The 14,135-nt window shown below is 33.4% G+C and overlaps 1 protein-coding gene across 2 annotated transcripts in view; it reads right to left on the reverse strand.

Annotated features, from left to right (window-relative positions):
- Positions 1-14,135, reverse strand: part of LOC110037049 — a 50,500-nt gene that overhangs the window by 10,400 nt on the left and 25,965 nt on the right. For both annotated transcript variants that reach the window (XM_020741612.1, XM_020741611.1), the window contains 5 exons: positions 9,447-9,507; positions 9,259-9,357; positions 7,015-7,109; positions 6,495-6,611; positions 3,894-3,961 (listed from right to left, as the gene is read on the reverse strand). In XM_020741612.1, the coding sequence (XP_020597271.1) occupies positions 3,894-3,961; positions 6,495-6,611; positions 7,015-7,109; positions 9,259-9,357; positions 9,447-9,507 (440 nt within the window). The remainder of the gene's footprint in view (positions 1-3,893; positions 3,962-6,494; positions 6,612-7,014; positions 7,110-9,258; positions 9,358-9,446; positions 9,508-14,135) is intronic.

Raw genomic sequence — 14,135 nt, forward strand, 5'->3', positions numbered from 1 at the left:
TTTGATTAACTACAACTCACAAAGAGTGAATATAATACCTAATATATTATCATAGTTACACTCAAAACAATTTCATACCAGTAAGAATGTGGCCTAAGTCTTCTGTCCATGTGATTTGGCCCAAAGGCTGCACAAAAAATAACGGTTATAACTAGATCCCTCTGACCGAGTGATTGTTGCTAAATGACATCATTATAATGCGATCACGATCATGTCACATATATTCCCCAAACACTTCATACCTTTTGAGTTATGACCATAAGAGTACAATTGATTGACACAAAACCTTGTGTTAGTTGAGATCGACTAAAATTTATCCCCTTAGATAAAATTCCACCCAAATATACAAGGAACCCTTTAATGACACAACTTAGTTGCTGACAAAGGTCATTCAAGCAAGTTTGGTCGACTATCTCCTCCGACCAAGTAGATCACATGGGATTTTGAGTAGGTTCAACATCATTTCCCCCACCATCCATTTTAAGCGCAAAGAAATAAAATTGATCAATCTAAAATCCTAAATCTGCTACTAATATACGTTAAATATTCAACACTAAATGACTAGCCCTAATCGAAAGTGTTCTACTGTTATCAGGAGTAGCAATTAGTTATTAGCGCTTGCGCCAATGAGAAGCCTCAAACCCCATATTAGAAAAGTCCATGCAAAAAAAGAGTGAGAACTCTGAGTAACGTCTTATCTGCAATCCAATCCGTCTTCTGAAAACTTGAACTGAAACAAATATAAAAAACTCTCAATAGCAAACGTGAGAGTCTGGAGCACAAAATTTTAGGAGCCCGCATGATATAATTCTTTCTAGGATTATCATCCTTTCTTCTCCTTGTTTACCTTTTTATTCTAATCAAGCTCAAGTGAAAAGGCGCTAAATTTTGTAATGTACAATGAATCTAACATCCTCACAGAGGCATATGGGCTTGTATAGAAATGACATGAGCAGCCAAGACATTTTCAAATGGAATAGAAAAGACAAGCAAGTCTGTGTTAACATTAGTGTAGACCAAATTTTTTTACGCTTACATGATCAATGTGCTACTTGAACATGAGTATGCTTGTATTCTCCAAGGTTAATTAAGAGTGCTTCCACAACCTTCCAACTAATGCCAAAAAACTCACTACTATTCAAAAATAAAAAGATTAATTCGAAGTATACATATTGTTTATCAAAGACACACTCCAAGTTTCTGAGGAATGTATTAGAGCAAAGAGAGATATTGTAGACTCAAAGGTCGTGGCGAGTAGGCAAGACTTCATAGCATCACAGGCAGTAAAGAGAGATATAGTCAAATCGAAGCGAGCACCATCCTTCGCAAGACAAAACCTCTTAAAAGAACTAAAGATTAGCATCTTGTCCTTTAAAGGGACCACTCCTCAACAAAATAAATTGAGAAAGTTTCGATTGACTAAGCAAAAAGTTTTGCCAGTCATAAGTGCAAAGTTACTACAAGGCTCTCCTTCGAGAGGTAGGAGTTTTCTTGCTCAAATGACATGAAGAGGTCCCGACCAACTGTAATATGTTAGTGGTATCTGAGTGATATGATGAATTTTTGATGAGGTAGAGGAAATGAGGAGCACCAAGAGAGAAGTACTAAAACTTCTATTTTCTAAAGCTTGTATAATGTACATTATTCACATTCTTCTCACTCTGAGAGGTTTGCTCATGATAACCAATGTGATTCCCACGTCATAACCATCTTTCATGCTCAACGCAATTAAGAGAATATTGGATCCAAGTTCGTTGTATGGACCTTACTTGAGACTACAAATACTGATCGAGAGATGTGGCAAGAGAGAGAGACAGAGCAATCGAATAGAGTGAGCCATAGATCATTTCAAAGAACTTGGCTAAATCCTCATAAACAAATAGAAAATCAAACTAAGATGCAATGCATTGATTTGAAAGAAAAAAGAGAGAGAGAGAGAGAGAGAGAGAAAATTAAATTTTAGAATTTCTATGAAGTTTATCTAGAGTTGCATAATCAAGTGCCTAGCTCTTGATTTAACACTATTTATAAGTAGGAGATAATGTAGATGCAACAATATAGGTTCTATATGAATTGAGATTTGAAGCATTGTTGAATAGCGATTATAATTTATTATATACTTAATAGGTACCTCTATCAAGTAGTTAGTCATTTGATGGGTATTGCTAGTAGGTTGTGCATCAAGAATTTCCAAGTAAATGTGAATCTGGACAAAGTGCACATGTCAAGCACAATGAATTAATGGCAACAGCTAAATACATCTTGTCGTTTTATCGTGTCTGATGGTCTTTTTATTCAATTTAATCAATTTTCTTTATGACTCGAAAATCAAAATTAAGGGAAAAAAATAATTCTTTGATATAAATTTTGAGATTATTTATACTTCTTTAACAAAATTCAAGATCCCAAACTATGGCTTAACAAAAAGAATTAATTGTATGAATGCATAAATTCATTTAACTCTAAAGGTTAAGCAAATGATAAATCAACAAAAAAATCATTGGGACCATAAATGCTTGACATTGCTGTAATTTTCAAACCAAAACTATCCACTTAGAAAACATTATTTCATTAAGAAGAATCCAAATTAGTCAACTTCCACACATCACATGTATGAGATGATGTGAGAGAAAATTCATTAATAAGCATAACTAAAATAAAAAATGTGCACTCGAGCCACAGAAACCTTGAGATTATGGGTCTTGATCTTCTAGGCTACTTTAAGATCAGGATGCCTAGTCCCAAAAATAATCCAACTCTTTCAAATATCAAAATATAAAAGCAATTCAAACAAATTAGGATTCCTTAAAATTAAGGTAGTATCTGCCACTATTATCATAGGGCTAACTCAAAATTCCCAAGGTTCCAAATGCCAATCAAACACCTTAGGCTTCCATCAAAGCTACGTTATTAATCCCATCCTCACATCAAACTCATATCAAGAATCAAACCAAATTCAAATTATACGTGCAATCAAAACACAACCTACATGCTGCTTCATCTACAAGTTGAGGTTGTAGGGCACACCTTAGGACTGAATTCAATATATGGTTCACAAGACTCCCATTCAAGAAATCCACAAATCAAGACTACAAACCTTGAGCTTGAGAAACTCATAAGTGCTGTAAGCTACAAAAGTCAAATTTAGCTATTATATAAACGCAAAGACTATCCTAAATTTAACCAATACTCTTCAAACAAATCTACCAAATATAGGGTTAAGATTCCTGAAATTCGAATCAAATCAAATTATAACATTGGTTTTCTTGAAGCTATTATTGTAAAACCATGTGTGGACTGCCTTCAAATCAAATTCAGATGTCTTAACTTTAGGCAATCCTAATAAGCACAGATCTTGAAGTCAGCTCAACAAAACACTCGAGAGGCATTTCCATACACAGCACACAATTCTTACTAATTTACATATATCACAGCTAAACTTTTATATGAAGTTAAATACACCTTTGTTTGCATAATTTTAAGCACTAAGGTGCTATCAATGTAAATTTGCATGCTTTAGGTGTTAAATATGTAATACATAAGAATTATGTGGTATGTATGTAAATGTCCCAATATTTGTAATGCAGATATCCTACGACAAAAAATATTTTACATTTTAACTCTACGATTCTGAATGTTAGTTATCAAGAGATAAACAAGAAATATTTTACATTTTAACTCTAAGATTCCGAATGTTAGTAATCAAGAGATGAATATCCTGTCCAGACGAAAATTATCTTTAAATTGCTGATAAGAGCCTTATTATGAAGGAGAAAAATAGTCAATTAGCCATGAATGCTGAAAGCATAGCGATGATTAGATTGATAACTAAATGTGGGAAAAATTTGAACAACTTATATGAGAAAATTAAGAATGTCATAAACAATTTTTACCATGGTTCATTGCAGAGATTATATTGGACCGAGACTTCACGAACAAACCTTTGCCGGCTCAGGGCACTCTGCATAACACAATTAAGCTTTGAAGTATTTGAAACAAAAGGAAATACTTTACTTGGAATATTATTATTCTTAAACCAATATAAAATTCAGGAAATTTGATTCTTGTACAAGAAACATAATGATTTAGCTAAATAACCTCCTCACAAATCAAAGCTACTACAGCAGAGGAGGTAAGAATTGCAACAAGGCAAACTACAATATAATAAAGCTAAACAAGCATGATAGAGAACTTAGATAGAAGACTGCATGACACAAATCAAAGGATTATTAAAATTCTTGTGCCATGAGAAGAAGTCGGCCAGGGTTAGGAGTGCAAAGGAGGGTAATCATGGGCCAAACATTTCACATAGTTCAGGTGATAAGCCCTTGAATGGAACCTTTAGAAACAAAATTTTACTATTTATCCGATGATTTGCAACCTTACTTTTCAGTATCGCTCATTAAGAACTATAACATATATGTACATACTTATGTTGATAATGAATACACCTATCATTTATTTCACATCAAACTTCAATTTCAACTAAGGATTGCACTCATTTGATGCAACCGTCCATCAATCCAATTGATTAAGGGGCATTTACATACATACCACCTAATTGTGTGTTTACATATCTAACACCTAAACATTGCTTTTTTTACATTCATACCATTCAAATCTTTCATAAAACATCAAAATTATTACTATTTTAACTTTTAAAAAGTGAAATACACCTTTTCATACATTGGTAAGGTGGCATAGATGTAAGAAATTAATGTTTAGGTGTTGGCTATGTAAATGCATAAAAATTGAGTGGTATACATGTAAACCTTCCATTGATTAATTGCATCACTCAGCTCTCCAATTGCCATGCAGGCCTGAAAGACTTAGTTAAGTTAGATCAAAATAAACATTAACTGGTTAAAGTTTAGGAATTGTCCACAGTGTTATATCAAAATTTATATTTTTACTCGAGGTTTGAAGTATAGAACAAAAACTTAACTCTGATATTACTCCTTAAATTCTAATCCTTTTTTCTGAAATTGTGCTTAACTTCGTAAGCATCCTCTTGAAAATATTTGTGATTAGAGAGAAAAATTCATTAAACACTTGGAGTAGTCTAGAAAATACAATATTTATTAAAAAAAAAAAAAACTGGAGATAAAGAAGAAGTGGATTGATTTTCCTTTCTATCCTCACCGGCATGATGTAGAGAAACCGTTTTAACTCAAAATTCAATATATGTAATGGCAAACCGATCCAAAATCAACTGAGATACTATGGGTCTTTCTCAATTGATGGGAACCATGATATGATTTATAATCAAAGAAAGTGAACCTAATTTGCAAAAGTTATATGCATAAAAAATTAGAATTACCAATCATAGAAGACATAGTGTTCTTCTTCATCATCTATGTTTGGCGTACAACTTTATTTGAATCAGATTTTAGCATAAGACTGAACATTGTTAACACTAACTCGAAGAAGAGAGAACCAGCAACTTGTTCCAAAAATTTTTTTGGATGGATGCAAACAACTACTGAAAAAACGGAGTTGTTGTGGCAGAATTTTGCAAACAAAAATTATGAATAGGGGATTTCAATGGGTTTAGAGAAGAAAGACTTGTAAACAAAATGAAGGGAAAAATACTTCTTTGATTGAAAATATAAAATATTTCATTCAAGTTGAACTCAGCGAAAATAAGTAACGAAAGTTAATTCAAATTAAGGTCAGATCAAGCCTTACTATAACTAAGCACACCTTGAATAAAGATTGAGCAAAATGATTTTGAGTCAATACTCGAGATCAGGTTTGTAACTCTGTCAGCAACCTAGTTAAAATTCATGTGACCATGTTGTACTAAACCAAAAATTAATGAACCAAAGGAATATAACAGAGAATTCGAAATGGCTGATAAGTCAAAACATCACATGGAAAGTGCCCACATCAGGTATGCAACTTATACTGTAGTCTACAGTGTAGTCTTTTGTTAATCAAAAGGGAAAATTTACACATGTAGCACACAATTCTTATGTATTTACATATCTCCCACCTAAACTTTCATATTTACATACATAGAGCCTTGGCGCTTAAAATCTATGCATCAAAAGGTTATTTCACTTTTTAAATGTGAAAATAGGGCAGTTTTTTATGTTATCTTAAAGATTTGAGTGTTGTGTGTAAATATGAAAGTTTAGGAATGAGATATGTAAGACATTAGAGAAAGGCATTAAAATGATCCCCTAGATCTTTATAGGAGATTATTTTAGTCCCAAATTCTATAAAAGTTTAAATTTAGTCCTCCTACTTTCTTAATAAGAGGGGACTATTTTAGCCCGTATTAAAAAAGTATGGGAACTAATTAATCACTTTTATAAATTATGGGACTAAAATGGTTTCATGTAATAGTCAGGGATTATTTTGGCAATTTACTCGAATACATAAGAACTGTGTGCTATGTATTTAATGCACCATTTCAAAGTTGCAGTGCTCAGGAAAATTTTCACGTAAAAGTGAAAAAATTTGCAAATTAAATCCTCACGTGACCTTACCGAAGCTGCAGCAGCTCTTGTTATCATTTTACGCTCAAAAGGAAGAGGTGCAATAGTGGGTTCCAAGCCTGAGATACGAGTAAAATGAGGCTCAATTTTGATTTTCTCGCCCCCTTTCTGTTCACAGAAAGATTAGAACCATCAACATGATGACAAGAAATTACAGTAATCAAACTATGCACATGGATTCAAGTGATAGTGATAGTGATGCTTGGAGATTATATGACAATATGTTTGCTTTTATAAAGAAAGATGTACATAAATGCCACTCAATTCTAATGTATTTACATATCTAACACCTAAATTTTAATTTTTACATATATTCCACCTTACCTATATATTCCACCTTACCTATGCTTGAAAGGTGTATCACTTTTTGAAAGTTCAATTAGTGGTATTTTTTTATGTAATATGAGAGATTTGGGTGGTATAGATGTAAAAAACAGAGTTTAGGTGTTTGATATGTAAATATATAAGAATTGTGTGATACGCAAATGTAAATTAAAAAATTATTCTTCACCTTCACAATGCTACAGCTTTCAATACGATAGCTACATTGAGCACTGGATCCCCAAGCTCGAGAATGAATATTGTTCCTAATTGTTGATCTATAGCCTGCAAAGAACTAAGATTAAACCTATAGAATGAATGAAATAATGCAAAAAAAGCTTTGTCTCTTTTTTTCCTGATCATAGTATGCGATATATATATGTTTTTACAAACACCAGCTTATGTTATTGCTTACAAAGGAGTGCAGGATTTTAGTTTGTTTGATATGGCACAACTGTATCAAGAACTAAAACTCAATGAACTATCATTTTTCTCATGCCTGACTTAAACAAATTTGAAATGCCAGATCTACCAGGATTGGTGCTAGGCTTTTAAGACTCACACAAGGGAGAGATAGCTCGCCGAGATCCTTCTCCAAGCCTCCCAACCCATCTCACAGAGTGGTCATTGCTTTTCTTCTCATAAACGAAGAAAGAGAGTTCCTGGACTTTGGCCATAATGCATATGGAAGGGTTTTGGCCAACAGTTTACATCTAATAGTTATGCACTGAGAAAAGTGTCAAAATAATCCTGACTCTTTGAATAAGATCATTTTAGTTCCAGAGTTTATAAAGTGTCAATTTAGTTCCCAAATTTTTTTAATATGAGCTGAAATAATCTTCACAGAGAACTATTTCAGCCTTAATTTAAATAATTTGAAATTAATTTAGCCCTTTTGTAGACTTTGATACTAAAATGGCCTCATGTAAACAGTCGGGTACTATTTTGGCACTTTACTCGTTATTTAATACTCAAGAAAGATGAGAGTACTTTTTGTATGTCTTTTTTCAATTAAAAAAACATCACAGTAGACTCACTGTTGAATGCCAGTGGTAATCCATTGCACTGAAATGATTATTGCTCAAGTAGCAGGATGGAGATTGGTATGAAAAATTCAAACACGAGAGATATGAAGAACTATGTACTTGAAAGCAAAGGCAGGAGAAAGGTGCTATCCAAATGAAGCCTAAGAAAGGATTTATCAAACACATATTATGACATATATATAAAAAAGTTACCCAAAAAGGAAAAAGGAAATCTAAAAACATTATAGGCTCTGTAAAGAAAACAAAACTCCGTCAATCTCTATCCCAACTCTAAACTCTGATCACCATGAAACAATGTCTAAGATAGTAAAGGAATAGGCATTTTCTCCACCATTTATCCCTAACAAAGGTAAGAATTTCATGCAAGACAAAAATAGATTCGCCTTTTTTTTTAATCTTCTAGTAGCTGCTTCCTGTAGTTTAATGCCGATAGGACTCTCTTGAGTTGGCATTCTGAAACATTGATATTTCCTTAAATTTTTTTCATTCTTGAAGCCTTCTTCTGTCTCTACCTTCTTGTTGACCCATTAAACGGATACAAATTGCCTCATCTCACATGTAACTCTTTAAGAACAAAAGTTTGAAAGAATGGGAACCACATCTTTTAAATAAATAAAATCATAATATCTTAAGAATGTAAAAGCAAAAGAAACCCTTGCTAAAACTTACTTCTAGTGATTACGTTATCCCTTAAATAGAAAAGAAAAAAAATGTATCAGACTATCCGAAAGCATTTTTGCGCTAGGATGAGATGACAGGTAATCAAAGTTAAAAAGCAAATATTTAAAATGAGAAAAAAATCATAGGAAAACATTTTAGTCCTGTGCTCAATTTAGTCTTGACTTCTCAATTATGATAAAAAAAATAGTTCCTTAATTAAATTATTTTGGTTCACATATGAGAAGTTTAAGAGCTATTTTGTATAAGATTTGAGAAATCAATAGACTGAATTGAACAAATTAAATAGCCATGGAATAAAATAGCCTCCCATAAATAGTCTAAGGACCATTTTTATTTTTTATCTTATTGAAAACAATATAATATCTGAACAAAAGTAAAACAAAACACCAAAGGCATTTTTTTTAGCATTTATCTTCTAGTTTTGAGCATCAACTTTCTAATTTTAACCATCTATCTTCCTATCTTGACAAGAAAACTGATCGAGACATCCTAATACAATTTTTTTTTTTCCAGAGAGAAATAACCATTCTATATAAAGTAATAACCCAAACATGCACAAAGAAATATGAATGCATTGAACACATCTAATAGATAATAAAACTAGTTTGAGACAAAATTAATGTACAAAAGAGCATAATTTTCACAGGCTTAATTAAGTAGAAACATTATATAAATGTAAATTTACCATTATAAAAAAATGTACTCACAATCTTGTGGTGGTAGAATTTTTATACTTGCCCGCAGCTCATGCATAGCAGCTGGGAGAGGAGATGGTAATGGTTGACAATAGCCAGTGTGAATGAGAACTGAGAAACAAGGTCCCGTGTAAAAATATGGTCAAAAAAATAATAAAGCGAAATACATGAACAAAAGAACAACATAAAATAATGCACACCGGCAACAAAATCTGAATCGATAGTGTAAACATCTGTTCCCCACAATTGTGCATACTTAAGCTGCAATATATGATAACAAGTGAATCCTTGATTAAAATCGACCAATAAAAATGCATGTTATGCATTTAAAATTAGGATGGATTATTTTATGTTAGCAGCACAATTAATCTAAGCAGCAAATTCCAAGAAGCTCTAACTTATTCAATTAATTTATTAGAATTAAATAGAAATTCAAGCAAATCTCAAAGTGATTCACATGTGGATATGCAAATTAATAGAATGAATTATACTACTTGCCTTCAAAAAAGCTTCTAAGCTGACCAATTAATATTGGAGAAGAATAGATAGAAACAAGCCTATGCCTCCAAATATAATGAGAGCAATCAATAAGGTGTTGTGTTATATTATTTTATATTATATGTGTGAGTGTGCACGTGTGTGTAGAGAGAGATGAATAATTCTCCACCTAGAAAGAGAAACCTCCTTCCTCACAAATATATTTGCTATTGAATTTCAAATCCAGCAGCTACAATCTTTCCCCAAAAATAGCCATCAATTACTATATGGACTTGATATTTAGTCTCCTAGAACGTCTGCCACCCCCTAGACAATTGTGCATACTTAAGCTGCAAACTATGATAAGAAGTAATTCCCTAATCAAAATCAACCAGCAAAAATGCATTTTGTACATTTAAAGTTAGGATGGACAATGAGTTATAAAATCATGATGCCAACGCAATGACAGGTTTGAAAAAATAACCTAATTAATCTAAGCAGTGCACTTTCCAAGAACCTCTAACTTATGCAATGAATTTATTAGAATTTAATAGAAATTTAAGCAAATCTCAAGGTGATTCACTTGCTGATATGCAAATAAATAGAATTAATTATACTAATGGCGCTCAAAAAAGTTTCTAAGCTGACCAATTAATATTGCAGAAAAATAAATAGAAACAGGTATAGGCTTACCAATAAAATGAAAGCAATCAGTAAAGGTGTTATGTTCTATTATTTTATGCTATATGTGTGTGTGTGGACGTGCGTGCAAAGAGAGATGAATAAGAAAGGTCATTCCCCACAAATGTATTTGCTATTGGTTTTCAAAACCAGCAGCTACAATCTTTCCCCAAAGATAGCCATCAATTACTATATGGACGTGAATTTCGTCCCTGCTAAAAAATATTTCATGTGTCACGGATTTGGAATATTAAATCATACTGCACAACCAGAGGAATGATCTATTTCAATGAGCAAGAAGTAGTTCAAGAAATAGATAGTGACACAATAAATGATGAAGACGTCAAAGATGAACCTCAACTTCAAGCCAACAAGAAAGAGATGCTAGTGATTCAAGACGAGTACACGAGAGAGAATCTAGTTGGATTAGTCGATGATGCTCTAGAAAGTGAGTCTGAGGTAATGGGCATTTAGATAGAGTATCAGATTGTGATGCCTCGAGCAACATTATTACAAGCATTGAGATGAGCATTAACAGAACTGACATCAGATGTCCAAAATAACCTCGAGTTTGAGAACCAGTTAATAAACACAGGGCGACCTCAGAAAAGAGAATTCAAAATTTTCATATAATAGCCCACCTCATGGGTTACCCTACAGAGGGAGATCCAATTTATCAAAAATAAGAAGCTTTTGAGCAACTTCTAGGGAAACTATGTGGAGTCATTTGAGTATTAAATTCAATTGAACAGTATATCCACCGACAGATGACCGAACATGAGGGATAAAACACAGCGTTGGAAATCGCCTTAGGAGTTTGGTGGGAGAGAAAATCCTATAATAGGATCCAGGCCCTACCATAGAAGAAGAAGAAGAGGCCTCTTTTGAGTGGTTATACTTCAGTGCGGTCTATAGTGCCACATATTTCGTTTCAGAATTGATACATACTTATTTATCAATTACATTCAGACGAATATGAGAAGAGAAAAATGACAATTATAAATTTGATGGCTCAAGGCTTGGTTCGTGAGGAAATCTATCCTCATGCAGCTCCAGCTAAGTTTATGCCAAAAGATGAATGATACTTGTTTTACCAGGATGTGTTTTGAAATAAATACGCCTGCATAATTAATTTACAGAAAGATTATTCTATTTCTACAATTTTCAACTGGGCCAACTTGCCATAATATCATGAGAAGTCAAAAGCTTTGACGGATGAGGTTGAAGCTCCCCCAACTCCAAGAGACTGACACGAAGTTTCAAAAAGGCAAACGCGGGATAGCATCTGAATTTCCTACAATCAAAGAAAGGACACGACATTTGGGTCGCGCGAACCAAACCTAGCGGCTCTACTTTCAATTCCTCTCCAATTTTCAGCACTTCACATTTTATCCTTCATTCCTTCTAGTCATTTCCAATATATATGTGTTGTATTAGGGTTTAGATTTCAGTTTTGCTTGTGTTTTTGCAATGAAGGTTGTCGGCATCTCCTGTTTTCCCTTCTGGGGTTGTGTTTGAAGGCTAGTGATGCTACGGCTGTATCATTTTTACAATGTAGTGATTCTCCTTCAAGAGTCGAGTAGTGCGTCGGTTTTATCTCGCTCGTATTTATCCGTCCCCAACTCTTTTGCATCCCTTCCACTTCGCTGCCACACATTTCTCCTAGCTTGCAGGCTGCCCGGACAGCAACCATTTGTTGCTTTCATGCAGTTCCTTGCTATCCAACCATCCTCCATGTTGTCGCACCCCCGAGACAACCCTTCTTTTGCTTTCCCGCAGTCCCACGCATTCCCTGTCGTTGTTGTCACCCAAACAGCCATTCCCGGTTGTTTTGCTGTTGTTCCAGCCGTCTAGGACCCACCTTCCTACAGCCTTGCAGTTTTTCCAGCCACAAGGACAGCCCCCTCAGCAACCTTACTGCTGTTCCTACCTTTCCTGGCCTTCCCAGCCAAAGCCCCTTCCCTTCCCATGAGCTGCCACCTCCACATCGACATCTGCTGCATAGTGCTGTCAAGAATCCAGGAAACTGTACTTGGCTGTTTACTGCTTGCTAATCACCTCGTCCATCATCCCGCCACCTTCCAAATTCTTACCGACCACCTCAACCACCATAGGAACAACCCTAGTCACATGTTGTGTGTCGTGCGTGTTGTTATTTCTATTTCAATTTGTGCGATTGTATTTCCCTATTTTGAATTCAGCAATATGAATTTTCTATTGGTATTTGAGTTAACTCCGATGACAGTCCCTCTCCCTCCAAGTCCATATCCTCTTTGACAAACCATGGAAAATATAGTAGAAGAGTAAGGCCTAAGCCTAGCAAATTCATGCAATTAAATCTTCACCAAGGCTTATCTGATCAATTCTAAGCTTGCCTCTAGATGAAACAATATATTTTTAGATTCTCAGCTCATTTATAGGCTTAAATTTAATATCTTAGACAATATGATATTATAGAGAATTCACAACTAAAATTAAATCCATAATTTTAAAATTTACAACAATATTACAGCTATATTGTCTTCCTTTGTCATGACGAGTGTGAAAAGGAACTATTAAGCTCCATAAAAACCTAACTACTCCTTTTTTTATGACTCTTTTATATTAATTTATTTAATCAATTGAACAAGATTTTGGAAGATAGATATAGAAATGGATAAACTTGATTGTTGACCTTCTCGCGTATTTTTATTAATCAACATGTTTGTTTGTCATTAAGAAAGTAGCTCGTTATGAGAGCAATAAAATGCTCACTTAGTCAATGTTTGATAAAGCACCTTTTCACATTATTATGTTAACCTTTTTTTCAAAATTTCTTATTCGAAAATAATGAATATCCAGGATGGAAATTTATGTTTAACAAATACTCATGTGGTCGAAATAATTTCAATTTTAATTATTTATTCCATAAACAATTAACTTTGAAAAAAATACACCAATTGAATCATATAAATTTTGTAAAACAAATTTAAATGAATACATTCAATAATGATGTCATAAGTTATTTGAAGCTCATATGTATATGCTTAAGGCTTGATTATGCTTGATTATAGCTCAAACATTACACAAATATGAATAAGAGCTTGTACAACATTGATAACTAAATCAAGTTTAACATGAGATTAAACTAATTAAGAAGGTTAAAAAAATAGTCTAAACAATGCAGTACCGATCTCAATTTGGTCCATTTACAGAATTTTTTTTTATTGTTAGGAGTAATTTTGCAATTGAAACCATAAAAATTTAGTTAGGTGCGACATTTATAATGCCAACTTCTTATTATGTTTGACACATAAAAAGCATAAATAGTTATTATTTGGTGTTATCTACAAGCATATCAACTAAAAACGCCATCTTACCTTTGAAGAAACAAAGAATTTGATCATCAGTGTACAACCAAAGACTATTTATTTTACTAATAAACTAGCCTTTTTACCCTCTCATGAATCTGATTAGTTTAATCTATTCGCATACACACGAGCTTAAACATATCATCCACCTTTGAAGTTTTTCGAGCCTTATAGGCACAATAGTCGAATTATGCCAAGCTCCTTCCACTTGGAGCAATAAGGAATCAAAGTGACGATCGAATTTTGTGTGTTCACTCTACATGATTTTAAACAAGTTCATTGGCTTTTATGACAAGCAGAATAGACAAAGTTGGATAATCTTTCATATTTTATAGCGGCATTTACATACATATCACTCGATTCCTATTGTGTACATATCTA

This window comes from Phalaenopsis equestris, unplaced genomic scaffold (assembly GCF_001263595.1).
Source record: "Phalaenopsis equestris unplaced genomic scaffold, ASM126359v1 Scaffold214330, whole genome shotgun sequence".
NCBI lineage: Eukaryota > Viridiplantae > Streptophyta > Magnoliopsida > Asparagales > Orchidaceae > Phalaenopsis > Phalaenopsis equestris.